The following is a 14,125-nucleotide window of genomic DNA, read 5'->3' on the forward strand; positions in this document are numbered from 1 at the left end:
CTCTTCGTCGGTATTTTTTTTTTTTTTTTAACGACGGTCACACATCTAAAGAGGGCGCAGTTTCTAGACAGAGCGCCACCAATTGAACTTTACTCAAACGTTAATGTGTTATGTGAAGCGTTTTGACTTAAGACTAAGTATAGCGTTGCACACGGGCTTGCTAGTAAACTTCAGTACGCTTGCTTAGCCTCTTTTCGAGAGTTGAAAACGCAAAACAATCTTTAAGTTCTGAACACACATGTTCCGTAAACTTTGAAGCTTGTTGAGTACTCGATGGTTGTGCAATACCTTCGCTCCTTTCTACAGAAGACCACGAGCTTCGCTTCGTTCTTCTTCAGCAAACCCAAGATGAATCAACTCCTGGTAAGGTGTGTAGAGGGGGAGGAGTTCATGACAATCTCTTTAAGCTATGGGGACAAACAGAGTAATTTACTCCGTTCCAAAATGGAAACGTCAGACAAATCGCTGTCCCGGTTGCAAAACAACGTCCGGAAACTGGGCAAGAGTAAGAGGAAAACCAAGAAGATGAAGTGTGACCCAGCAGCCACTGCTGCAAATGATGAACCACCGCCGGAAGCAGAAATCGTCTGCTCTCTGTTTGTTAATGATCAGAAAGTCGGTCCGGAGGTCTTCAACAAAGACGCATGGGTCGAGGGCGCTGTTTTGCATTTGGGTGACTTTAAATACAGCATTCGCAGGAACATGCCTGCAATTATCAGTCTAAAACTGCCAAACTGTGTACTCGTAGGCTGTCCAATTTACCCACGAGTGGAGTTTGAGTTTGTGACGCCCGAGGCCTGCCGGTACACATGGTATCGTGAAGTCAGACAAGAACTTCTTGGAAATCCGCAAATAAATGTCGGACAAATGATCTGTTTATCAAATACTGCAGACGGAGGGTTGTCGTCATCGCAGTCGGTTCCCATGGAAACTGAGAGTGTCAAGGAAATGGCTGTCCAGATACCTGTGGTTGTCAACCCTTCTTTAGTGTCGCAAATCAAAGGGTACGAGAGACGGTGGGTGGAGGTATCCAGCGAGCAGACCTACACACCCGAGACGTCCGACATTGGAGGACTGCTCAAGTTAGTTTGTCATCCTGGAGATGGGATAAGGTCAGGTAATCATAAGGAAGTACAGACAGCTTACGAGGTGAAAATGGCACCAGACGTCTTTCCATTTGAGAGTAGGCATGAGCACACCAAGGAGAGAACAACAGAAAACTGGTGAGTTGGTTGTGTATTGTGATGATTTTAACCCTCTATCCTCCTGCCGACGGTCGTAGAAGATGGAGGGTTACGGTCATTGCAACTGGTCTTGTGTGAATTGAGCAACAAGAGATATTCAGGTTAAAATAGGGTTTCCTTTCGTGGCTGAGCGGTCTAGCGAATTGTATTGTAAAAGGGTAATTTACCTGATACTATCATAATGTGTATGTCTGCTTTCGCTTACTAGGACTTCGGGAAAAATGATTTTGATCATGTGAACAATTTTCCTTCTCTGCCTAGCCAATCAAACCTACATGTATGTTGGCAGTCTCTTTATCCTTATCATTAATATCTTTGTCCAGGGGTGCTGGTCAGAAGCCATAGAATGGTTAGCTGCCCTGTAGCCAGGGATGACACCCACGTTTTAGTGTTTCTGTTAGGGCAAGGTAGATTTTTCCTATAGTAAAGGTCACTTCAATGAGGGAGATCGAATCAGGACCGCCAAGGAAAATGGCCTTGGGGATGGAGGCCATTGCCCCGGTAGTGTAAGGACCAGCCTTGCACTGTATTGGGACAGTTTCAGAGAGGTTATGCCATGACCGAAACAAGGATTTCGGCTGCAGCTACGGCTAGATCAGCCCATCTGCCAGTTTTGAAGAATAGGCAGACTGCTTTATTCAGAAAGTAAAGACTGTGAATATTTACCACCATCGTAACTTGTTTCAGTTTTAGAGTGGTATCCTACAACGTACTGGCAGACATGTATGCAGATTCAGACTACTCCAGAGACTTCCTGTATCCATATTGCCCTAAAGATGCGCTGGAGATTGATTACAGGGAGCAGGTCCTACTCAAGGAGCTCTCAGGTAAATCCAGGCAGGAGATATTTCAAGCTTGTAGTTCATTCATTTTAGACTTTAGTTAAGAAATGTCTCCCGAGTGGAAAGAACTGCTGTTTCTTAAAGAAGAAACCATGCTCTTTTAGCTGTTTGCTGGGCCCCATCAGTCTCATCCAAGAAGCTTGATTGGCTGATGAGCTTGTACTTTTACAGAATGCAGTGATACACAATGGATACAATTGCACTCTCATTTGGCGTAATGCACACACCCACAACTTACAATGTACATAACCAGACTCAGGGATTCAATAAGTTTCATATTTTAGAAACAGGCCTCAATAACCTTGTTTTTTTACAGGTGTATCAGCCAACACTCCTCCCCCACCCTGGTACTAGTGCCACTGTCACTCTCTTGTATTGTTGCCTACCCATGTTTCACTTACACACATTCCAAAATGTTTAATCTGAAATGTGACCTTGAGCGAGATACTTTACTATGTTTCCTTAAAAGAACCCAGAACACTCAAGTTAGAGTAGGGGTTTGACAATGCAAGCATTCTTGTTTACAGGTTTCCCCAGAACTGGGAGCTACAGTATTTACAGTGATTAAAGACAGTGGACACTATTGGTAATTGTCAAAGACTAGTCTTCACAGTTGTCGTATCTCAACGTATGCATAAAATAACAAATCTGTGAACATTTGAGCTCAATCGGTCGTCGAAGAAAAAACACCCTTGTCACACGAAGTTGTGTTCTTTCTGATGCTTGATTTCGAGACCTCAAATTCTAAACTTGAGGTCTCGAAATCAAATTCGTGGAAAATTACTTCTTTCTCGAAAACTACGTCACTTCAGAGGGAGCTGTTTCTCACAATGTTTTATACTATCAACCTCTCCCCATTACTCGTAATCAAGAAAGGTTTAGTGATGATAATTATTTTGAGTAATTACCAACAGTGTCCACTGCCTTTAAGTTCACTTATGAGGCACCTTTGAGTATACAATAATGTTTATCCGGCATGTTAATCCGGAGGTCGTTGGTTCGAATCCCACTCTAGTCAATTCTTTGTTCAACCCCAAAAATCAATAATGTTTACGTTGGCCTTTTTCTGATTGCAGGTTTCAATGCAGATATCTTGTGTCTTCAGGAGGTTGGCAAGAAGAGTTTTGAGAGTGTCCTGCTACCATGTCTAAGGATGTCTGGCTTGGATGGGATGCTTTGCTGCAAGCATGGCAATGTGCCTGAAGGAGAAGCCATCTTCTACAGGACAGACAAATTCAGGTAAGTGGCTTGAACTTCTTCTCATGTCCATGCTGCTCAAATGCTATCCCCTCCAGTAGTTGGCACACTGAAGTGCAGTGTCGGTAGCCTTAGCCAGGACCTCAGTAGTAGTTGCTGATGGAAGTAGGGGGCAGAGATGATCCATGCATGGTCTGCCGCTCCCCAGGACCTGCAGTGTATCCCCACTTCACCGGGTTTGCTTTGCACCTTCTGACTCAATCGGTGCGCAACCAGTTAAGAGTCTCAGAGTAGTGAACATTGTCACCGTCATAATGGAGACTCTGACAGGGGATGGGGGGAGTTAAAGGGTTTTGTAGATCAAGTTTTGGGTCATGACATGAATCCCTACTCACTGTGAATGAAGATGTTTGTAATACAATTTACCTTCAGCTTCATTAGTCGTCCAGTTTTTAAAATCACAATGTTTTCAGGAGAAATGCGTAAATCCGTTTTTGTCTTCTGAGACGGTAGGTATTTACAGAAATTGTTTTACTCATTTCTCAAAAAAATACAGCAAGTAACTGTAGTAAGCTTGGGCGGTTCCTTCGGTTACCCGGTTCTACCCGGTTCCAAATTGAAAACCGGACCGGCGGTTCCACTCTTCTGTGGAACCGGGTACCCGCTTTTGTCGGTTCCGATTTTAAAAGACCGAGTCCCAACTATAAAAGGCTCTGTGGAGCCGATCCTGCGACGAACCGGCTCTAGAAATTGAGGCTTGATGTTGAAAGTGGTGACCGCAGATACAGTGTGCAAAGGCTTCAAGCCGACATGAGTATCAACTATCACGTGTGGCTGCATACACAGTGCACAGCCCCCTCCAATGCATAGGCATCTATACATGTATATCTCATGCATATACATGTACATGTACAGAGTCCAAAGTCCAAATAGACAGCACGTTGTGATTGGCTGCCGATATATCCATATTCATAAAAGCTTGCCCCATCCATGCACAAAACACACAGTACTGTATGCATGTACAGGCATGTACAGGCATGTACACTTGTATGTACAGAGACGACACACTGCATGCACTACAGACGTACTGCACTACGGCCGTACTGCACTACGGATGTACTGCACTACGGACGTACTGCTACTCAGCGGACGTACTGCCGGCTAAATCAAAGACTTGTTTAAATGCAGGGAGAATAGGTGCTCGGTGGCACGATGTCTGATTGACTTGGGGTGGGTATTCTGGTATTTTCGTTAAAAATAGATCGGCTCCAATGGTGTGTGTGTGAGCTCGTGACCGATGTCTGATTAACTTGGTTATTTTCAGTTAAAATAGATCAGCTCAATTGTGTGTGTGTGAGCTTGGGACGGGCGGCTTATGTTTTATATTGAATTGGAACCGGGTATGTCTCAGAACCGAGCTTTTTTTCGGAACCGGAACCGAGCCCCAAATTTCTGGAACCGCCCAAGCTTAAACTGTAGCAGCAGTTCAAGTAAGTTGATTTTCCAAACTCTTCTCTGTGTTTCAGACTACTCGGCAGCTATGATGTGGCCTTCTGCGAGGAGCTTGTGAAAGAGCCACGTCAACAAAGTCTCCTTGAGGTCGTAGTTCAAAGCAAAGCAATGCTCAAGAAGTTCCTGGGTCTTGCTGCTATCGTACAGGTTGGTCTAATTGGTAGAAATAATCACATTAATAATAATAATAATAATAGGTTTTTATACTGCGCTTTTCACACACGAAGGGCTTCTCAAAGCGCTCCAACATCATCACCCCTGGGCCCAATTTCATAGAGCTGCTTATGCACAAAATTTTGCTTAAGCAAAAAAATACTTGCTTAGTAAAATCAGATTACATGCCAAGACTCCACTCAATTGTTATGCTAAGTAAACAACAGCTAAATACCAGTCACAAGCAATGTATATGGCATGAAATTTGGGCTAGTAACATGTGTAAAATAAACGAGCTATTTTCGTGCTTTAGCAATTTTTTTGCTTAAGCAGCTCTATGAAATTGGCCCCTGGTCACTGGGCCATTTAAGTCCTTCCTTAAGCCATCGCAGATCCCTGGGGAGTATACAGCCTGTGCAACAAATATGCCCTAGTAAGCTAAATCAATCACAAGAAACATCTCTGCCCTCACAGGTACCCATTTACCCCTGGGTGGAGAGAAGCAATTATAGTTAAGTGTCTTGCTAAGGGACACAAGTGTCACGACCGGGACTCAAACTCATACCCTGCTATAAACAGAAACACAAGAGCTTGAGTCCGGTGCTCTTATCTCCTCGACCAGAACACCCCATTAGTGCATAAACCTACCTCAATAACATTGAATTATCGCTTAAAGGCACTGGACACGTTTGGTAATTGTCAGAGTATTCTCACCAGTGTTCTCACCTGTTGTATCCCAACATAAACATAAAATGATAAATCTGTGAAACTTTTGACTTAATTGGTCATCGCAGTTGCAAGAAAATGACCGAAAAAGTATTGTTGAATAGTATTAGAATAAGTGTCGTCGTCTCAATACTGAATCGCAATTTCTTGATGTGTGCAATCCATAATCATAGACAAGAAACCAACGTGAGAGATTAGCTGTTGCCACCAGCTTGGTGTTTATATCCCCTTGTGGGAGTTTGAAAAGTTTCTTGTTGGGAAGATCATCTAAACAAACCAGCAACGAACTTTTTTCAGCTACAATCACATTCAACAATATACAAGGTTTGAGGGCGAACAGTCAATAGAAGCACTCCGAGGTATTAGAAGATGACAAACTAATTCCTGAGGAGAGGGCGAGGCCGAGGAAACTAGTTTGTCAAATTCCATTGCCCGGGCGACAGTCTACTTGTGATGTGTACTTACTTGTGTAAGCAGTTGGTAGACACCAAAGATAGCAACTGGCACGTGATGTTGAATGGACCAGTGACAACTTGACTTTCAGTCATGAATATGTATGAGGTATAGTAAAGCTGGTTCATTTCTTTCAGGTTGCTGTCTTAGAACTCATCAGCGACCCGTCTAGGAGATTGTGTGTTGCCAATACTCATCTTTACTTCCACCCTAGAGCAGCTCACCTCCGTCTCATACAGACTGCCATCCTGGTCGAGCATCTTGAGAAGGTCTGCTCAATGTACAACAATGAGGTAAGATCTGAATAGGATCTGGCTGCCATTCCTACCCAAGAATGGCGCGTACACTGAGGGCATTTTCTGTTCTTAACTTCCACCTGTGACGTCATGCTATATCGTTCCAGCATTCTAATATTTCGCACAAATGGTGTGTCATTGTTTAAAGGCACACTAAAGGAAGAGTTACTAAAGACCGAGAGAAGTAGGTTTCTGAAAGACACTGAAAGAGAATACTTGAGAGCGCTATTTCTGACTGCTTTTCATTAAAAAAAACGTTGATCACAGTTTTTTTTTAGTAATGTGTACAATAGCCAATGAAAAAAATTGACTTTTTGAAGTGTGCAGAAACTCTGATATATGTGTAGACTAGAGATTTTCACCAAGAGCAGCGCGCACTTGTCAGGGCAGCACATGCCATTTGGAATATGCTCCATGCCACACTCAACCAACTATTTTAGACATCTTTAGGTGAGAACTGAAAGTTCCATTTGCCTCTCCAGTCATTTTAATTTCACATTTGTGAATGGCTTATCATGTGTCACACTGCTTGTTTTGTCTAGGCACTTTGGCAACTTTTCCCAGAAAGATATTGTTTTGAAAATTATTATCAGGGTTCCCCTGTGCACAAGCTAGCTGGCTTATGAGTATTGCGTTTATGCGTAAAGTGCCAACTTGTTCTCTTCTTTTTCCCCACAAAATAGAATGCTCCAGATTACACATTAGGACTTTTAAAACCAAGAAAAACAAGAAAAGTAGAAAACATTGTGAAGACTTGTTTTAATTCAGCGTGCTGCAGCTAATCAAACACAAAAATGGGTCCAGCATGCCCCACAATTTTTAAGAATCCTTGGGAGAATCGCGCTATTATTGTTATTAGTAATCTAAAATATAGGATTTGAACTACCTCTATAGCTACCAGGCAATCTCGGTAGTCTAGTTGGTAAGACACTGCTCTAGAGTGGCAAAGGTCATGGGTATCAAATCCCACCCGAGTAATTAAAAGTATACAGTAGTGCTAACACACATCGGTGTATAAGGTTACAAACCTAAAAGTATTTTTTCTCCGATGGAAATTAACATCTATTAGATATTAATACTGTTGTTAATGATCTATTTTGCAGAGTGATGGTGTTCGTCCTGCCATCGTTCTAATGGGTGATCTGAATAGCTCTCCCTCTAGCGGTGTGTACCACTACCTAACTAAGGGAAGCATCAAAAAGGACTCTGTAGAGTGGTATTCAAGTAAGTCAAGATTTGCTTACCGTTGAGAAAAATAAAGTCAGACTTGTGCATGTCATGGTCTAGCGGTTAGGAGCACGGAACTCAAGCTCTGGTGTTATTTGATTGGCAAAGTATGGGTTAACCATCGTTACGTCCTTCGGATGGGACGTAAAGCCGTTGGTCCCGTGTGTAATGCATGTTTCGTAAAAAGAAGGGGTTCAGCCTTGGTGTTCCTGGTTTGATCAGCAGCATACTGCAGTAAAAAATATTTTTACTCTAACTGTAAGTATGTTCACCAGAACAATTTTTATTGAGCTGAATTGATTTGTCTCTACAGATGGCAAAGAGGAGTTCTGTGGAGGAGCTGCTCTAGATAATCCCATCACTTTCCAAGACGTCTGCAAGGATGTCGACTACACTAACTTTGTTGCCAGCTTCCAAGGCAAGTTGGACCATATCATGGTGGAGGGTGATAAGATTGAACTCCAACAAGTCATCCCCCTGTCCTCTCATGAAGAAGTAACGAGACACATTGCCCTGCCGAACGCCGTCTTTCCTTCGGATCATTTGGCGTTGGTTTGTGAGCTTGGGTGGAAGGCTGACAGGTGATCGTATCAAGGTGACCATTCAACTTGAATTGATATTGTTTTTGATTTTTTATGTTCAAGGCACTGGACACGTTTGGTAATTGTCAAAGAGCAGAAGTCTCACTTGGTGTATCTCAACATATGTTCAAATCAGTGAAAATTTTGCTCAATTGGTCATCGAAGTTGCAAGAGAATAATGAAAGAAAAAGCACCATTGTAACACAAATTTGTGTGCTTTAGGATGCCTAATAAAAGGCTTAAGGCCTCAAGTCTTTAAATATTTGAGTGAGAAATTACCCCTTTCTCAGAAACTACTCATTCAGAAGAAGCCGCTTACTATCATCAGCTCTCTGTTGCTTGTTAGATATTTTACCAAGGAAGGAGCGACAAAAAATGATGGTTGAATGTCCAACACTATGATCTATTCCTGGCAATCAAGTTTTAAAGGCAGTGGACACTATTGGTAATTGTCAAAGACTAGCCTTCACAGTTGGTGTATCTCAACATATGCATAAAATTTGAGCTCAATTGGTCGTCGAAGTTGCGAGATAATAATGAAAGCAAAAACACCTTATCACACAAAGTTGTGTGCGTTCTGATGCTTGATTTCGAGACCTCAAATTTTTAACTTGAGGTCTCGAAATCAATTTCGTGGAAAATTACTTCTTTCTCCAAAACTACGTCACTTCAGAGGGGGCTGCTTCACACATTGTTTTATACTATCAACCTGTCCCCATTACTTGTAATCAAGAAAGGTTTTATGATGATAATTATTTTGAGTAGTTACCAATAGTGTCCACTGCCTTTAAGTGATCTTACAACAAATGTTTTTCAGTATGTACATGTGTATTGGTTTGTTCTTGGTTGAAAATTGGCACAGTACCTACGTTTATTTACTCATTGTTTTCTTTAAGCGGACATTTTGTTTTCTGTCAACAAAGAATGTGCTGTGTACTTGATGTTACCATGGTTATACTATTAACTTTACAGGAAACAGTGAGAACAGCAAAGCTACGTCTAAAAGCAGCAATTTTATTGTACACTTTCACAAAGCCCAACTTCCAACCATTTATTTATTAAGAACATTCAGGATGATCGATAAATTTGTATATTATTCTACAATAGTATATTAATACAAAGTAAATAAAGTGTGTAAGGGTCACATCTTAGCTCAATAAGAAAGTCTTAAATTATTTAACAATAAGTAAGTAGTATATATATAAATAGAACATTCATTTCAATCAGTACATATGTGTACAATTTTGTACCCAGATTAGCTCTTATAAACAGATGCTATAGGAAGTTGCGCACAGGTGCACAAATCAATTATCAATTATCTCTCAGTTTCATCAGTCAGATTAAAGGCAATCTATACAAAGGCCCGAAGAAAACAAGATTGAGCTAAAATTAGTTAATGATTGTAAGGTGTAAACCTTGCATTTTTGTTGAAAATGGGATTAAGTTTTCAGGCAAAATTGGCAAAGTTCACAAGTCTATAGCCTTGTACGCATTTTCAGGCAAAATTTGCAAAGTTCACAAAGTTCACAATTTGCAAAGTTGTACGCATTTTCAAGCAAAAGTACACAAGACTATAGCCTTGAACGCATTTTCAAGCGAAATTTGCAACATACACAAGACTATAGCCTTGTACGCACTTTCAAGCAAAATTTGCAAAGTTCACAAGACTTGTATGCATTTTCAAGCAAAATTTTCGAGAAAAATTTGCAACATGCACAAGACTATAGCCTTGTACGCACTTTCAAGCAAAATTTGCAAAGTTCACAAGACTTGTATGCATTTTCAAGCAAAATTTGCAAAGTACACAGGACTATAGCCTTATACGCATTTTCAAGCAAAATTTGCAACATACACAAGACTATAGCCTTGTACGCATTTTCAAGCAAAATTTGCAACATACACAAGACTATAGCCTTGTACGCATTTTCAAGCAAAATTTGCAAGTACACATATAAGTCAGTTCGCATTTTCAAGAAAAATTTGCAACATACACAAGACTATAGCCTTATACGCATTTTCAAGAAAAATTTGTCAAGTACACAAGACTACAGCCTTGTACGCATTTTCAAGCAAAATTTGCAACATACACAAGACTATATATAGCCTTGTACGCATTTTCAAGCAAAATTTGCAAAGTACACATATAAGTCAGTTCGCATTCTCAAGCAAAATTTGCAAAGTACACAAGACTATAGCCTTGTACGCATTTTCAAGCAAAATTTGCAAGTACACATATAAGTCAGTTCGCATTTTCAAGAAAAATTTGCAACATACACAAGACTATAGCCTTATACGCATTTTCAAGCAAAATTTGTCAAGTACACAAGACTACAGCCTTGTACGCATTTTCAAGCAAAATTTGCAAAGTACACATATAAGTCAGTTCGCATTCTCAAGCAAAATTTGCAACATACACAAGACTGTAGCCTTATACGCATTTTCAAGCAAAATTTGCAACATACACAAGACTATAGCCTTGTACGCATTTTCAAGCAAAATTTGCAAAGTACACAAGACTATAGCCTTGTACGCATTTTCAAGCAAAATTTGCAAGTACACATATAAGTCAGTTCGCATTTTCAAGAAAAATTTGCAACATACACATTTTCAAGCAAAATTTGTCAAGTACACAAGACTACAGCCTTGTACGCATTTTCAAGCAAAATTTGCAAAGTACACAAGACTATAGCCTTGTACGCATTTTCAAGCAAAGTTCACAAAGTTCACAATTTGCAAAGTTGTACGCATTTTCAAGCAAAAGTACACAAGACTATAGCCTTGAACGCATTTTCAAGCGAAATTTGCAACATACACAAGACTATAGCCTTGTACGCACTTTCAAGCAAAATTTGCAAAGTTCACAAGACTTGTATGCATTTTCAAGCAAAATTTGCAAAGTACACAAGACTATAGCCTTGTACGCATTTTCAAGCAAAATTTTCGAGAAAAATTTGCAACGTGCACAAGACTATAGCCTTGTACGCACTTTCAAGCAAAATTTGCAAAGTTCACAAGACTTGTATGCATTTTCAAGCAAAATTTGCAAAGTACACAGGACTATAGCCTTATACGCATTTTCAAGCAAAATTTGTCAAGTACACAAGACTATAGCCTTGTATGCATTTTCAAGCAAAATTTGCAAAGTACACAAGACTATAGCCTTGTACGCATTTTCAAGCAAAATTTGCAAAGTACACATATAAGTCAGTTCGCATTCTCAAGCAAAATTTGCAACATACACAAGACTGTAGCCTTGTACGCATATTTAAGCAAAATTTGCAAGTACACATATAAGTCAGTTCGCATTTTCAAGAAAAATTTGCAACATACACAAGACTATAGCCTTGTACGCATTTTCAAGCAAAATTTGCAAAGTACACATATAAGTCAGTTCGCATTCTCAAGCAAAATTTGCAAAGTACACAAGACTATAGCCTTGTACGCATTTTCAAGCAAAATTTGCAAGTACACATATAAGTCAGTTCGCATTTTCAAGAAAAATTTGCAACATACACAAGACTATAGCCTTATACGCATTTTCAAGCAAAATTTGTCAAGTACACAAGACTACAGCCTTGTACGCATTTTCAAGCAAAATTTGCAAAGTACACAAGACTATAGCCTTGTACGCAATTTCAAGCAAAATTTGCAAAGTACACATATAAGTCAGTTCGCATTCTCAAGCAAAATTTGCAACATACACAAGACTGTAGCCTTGTACGCATTTTCAAGCAAAATTTGCAACATACACAAGACTATAGCCTTGTACGCATTTTCAAGCAAAATTTGCAAAGTACACAAGACTATAGCCTTGTACGCATTTTCAAGCAAAATTTGCAAGTACACATATAAGTCAGTTCGCATTCTCAAGCAAAATTTGCAAAGTACACAAGACTATAGCCTTGTACGCATTTTCAAGCAAAATTTGCAAGTACACATATAAGTCAGTCCGCATTTTCAAGAAAAATTTGCAACATACACAAGACTATAGCCTTATACGCATTTTCAAGCAAAATTTGTCAAGTACACAAGACTACAGCCTTGTACGCATTTTCAAGCAAAATTTGCAAAGTACACAAGACTATAGCCTTGTACGCATTTTCAAGCAAAATTTGCAAAGTACACATATAAGTCAGTTCGCATTCTCAAGCAAAATTTGCAACATACACAAGACTGTAGCCTTATACGCATTTTCAAGAAAAATTTGCAACATACACAAGACTATAGCCTTGTACGCATTTTCAAGCAAAATTTGCAACATACACAAGACTATAGCCTTGTACGCATTTTCAAGCAAAATTTGCAAAGTACACAAGACTATAGCCTTGTACGCATTTTCAAGCAAAATTTGCAAGTACACATATAAGTCAGTTCGCATTCTCAAGCAAAATTTGCAACATACACAAGACTACAGCCTTGTTCACATTTTCAAGCAAAATTTTCAAGAAAAATTTGCAACATACACAAGACTATAGCCTTGTACGCATTTTCAAGCAAAAGTACACAAGACTATAGCCTTGTACGCATTTTCAAGCAATATTTGCAACATACACAAGACTATAGCCTTGTGCGCATTTTCAAGCAAAATTTGCAAGTACACATATAATTCAGTTCACATTTTCAAGTGAAATTTGCAACATACACAAGACTATAGCCTTGTACGCATTTTCAAGCAAAATTTGCAACATACACAAGACTATAGCCTTGTGCGCATTTTCAAGCAAAATTTGCAAGTACACATATAATTCAGTTCACATTTTCAAGTGAAATTTGCAACATACACAAAACTATAGCCTTGTCGCATTTTGAAGCAAAATTTCCAACATACGCATTTTCAAGCAAAATTTGCAACATACACAAGACTACAGCCTTGTGCGCATTTTCAAGCAAAATTTGCAACATGCGCATTTTCAAGCAAAATTTGCAAAGTACACAAGACTATAGCCAAATTTCCGAAGTACACACTTGTACGCATTTTCAAGCAAAATTTGCAAAGCTCACAGCATTGTTCGCATTTTCAAGCAAAATTTGTGAAGTTCACAAGCCTTGTTCGCATTTTCAAGCAAAATTTGTGAAGTTCACAAGACTATAGCCTTGTTCGCATTTTCAAGCAAAATTTGCAAGTACACAAGACTGTCATGCTGCTTAGCAAAGAATACTAGCACTAAGTTAAGTGTTGTTACTAACGGGGCACAATGAATATGAAAAGCTAACAATGAAACCCATTTTATATCGCTTCTTGAAACCTGACTGCTCAAATACTTTAACAGCTACATGTATAGTGTACATTATTCTACAGACTACACTACACAAGTGTTAAATTATCAATGGAAATGTAAACGTCCACACTCTTTTCCTAGAGTTTTGAGGTTCGTTCCGCTATCGTCTTACAGTTCATGGAGACGCTAGCGAAATGAACCTCATAGTTCTAAGAGTATCCCCACGCTATCCTACAGTATTTATGGTGTCAGATAAACATCATGCAAGGTGGGGGTGGGGTAAGCCCGACTTATGGGGAATGCAACGTGCAAACCGAGACAGTTCAAATTTCATTACACCACAATGTTCTGAATGCGCCCCGTGAACTGGATACAACGCAAATGCAAATGCAAGAGTAAATAAGCTATCTTACATCTACGTGTATAATACACTACATTATTCAACCAATGAGTAATCAATGTTCCTAATGAACAATTATAAACAATAGTAATCAAATCAACTTTTAAATTGTTCATCAAATAGTATATTCTGCCAAAGGATATTTGCAAGTCACAACTCGTCAATAACTGTACATTCATTCAACTATCAAATTCAACCCAAGTATAGTAGACATAAGCTAGAGAGCTACTGGTCTTTCATTTACGTGTAGGGTTTTCAAAACTATAAATAGCACT

At 39.6% G+C, this 14,125-nt stretch overlaps 1 protein-coding gene across 1 annotated transcript; it reads left to right on the forward strand.

Annotated features, from left to right (window-relative positions):
• Nucleotides 1-253: 253 nt before the first annotated feature.
• LOC117291591 (2',5'-phosphodiesterase 12-like) lies at nucleotides 254-8,331 on the forward strand. Its single transcript, XM_033773407.1, has 7 exons — nucleotides 254-1,223; nucleotides 1,932-2,071; nucleotides 3,163-3,325; nucleotides 4,810-4,942; nucleotides 6,265-6,420; nucleotides 7,527-7,647; nucleotides 7,964-8,331. Exons 1-7 carry the CDS (start codon nucleotides 274-276, stop codon nucleotides 8,233-8,235), a joined length of 1,935 nt encoding a protein of 644 aa, XP_033629298.1. The 5' UTR covers nucleotides 254-273; the 3' UTR covers nucleotides 8,236-8,331.
• The last annotated feature ends 5,794 nt before the right edge of the window (nucleotides 8,332-14,125 follow it).

This window comes from Asterias rubens, chromosome 6, assembly GCF_902459465.1.
Source record: "Asterias rubens chromosome 6, eAstRub1.3, whole genome shotgun sequence".
Taxonomy (NCBI): domain Eukaryota; kingdom Metazoa; phylum Echinodermata; class Asteroidea; order Forcipulatida; family Asteriidae; genus Asterias; species Asterias rubens.

Coding starts and splice junctions, on each gene's coding strand:
- LOC117291591 (XM_033773407.1), top strand. CDS start 274: ATGGTTGTGCAATACCTTCGCTCCTTTCTACAGAAGACCACGAGCTTC. Junction 1,224..1,931: donor GAGAGAACAACAGAAAACTG/GTGAGTTGGTTG, acceptor AACTTGTTTCAG/TTTTAGAGTGGTATCCTACA. Junction 3,326..4,809: donor TACAGGACAGACAAATTCAG/GTAAGTGGCTTG, acceptor TCTGTGTTTCAG/ACTACTCGGCAGCTATGATG.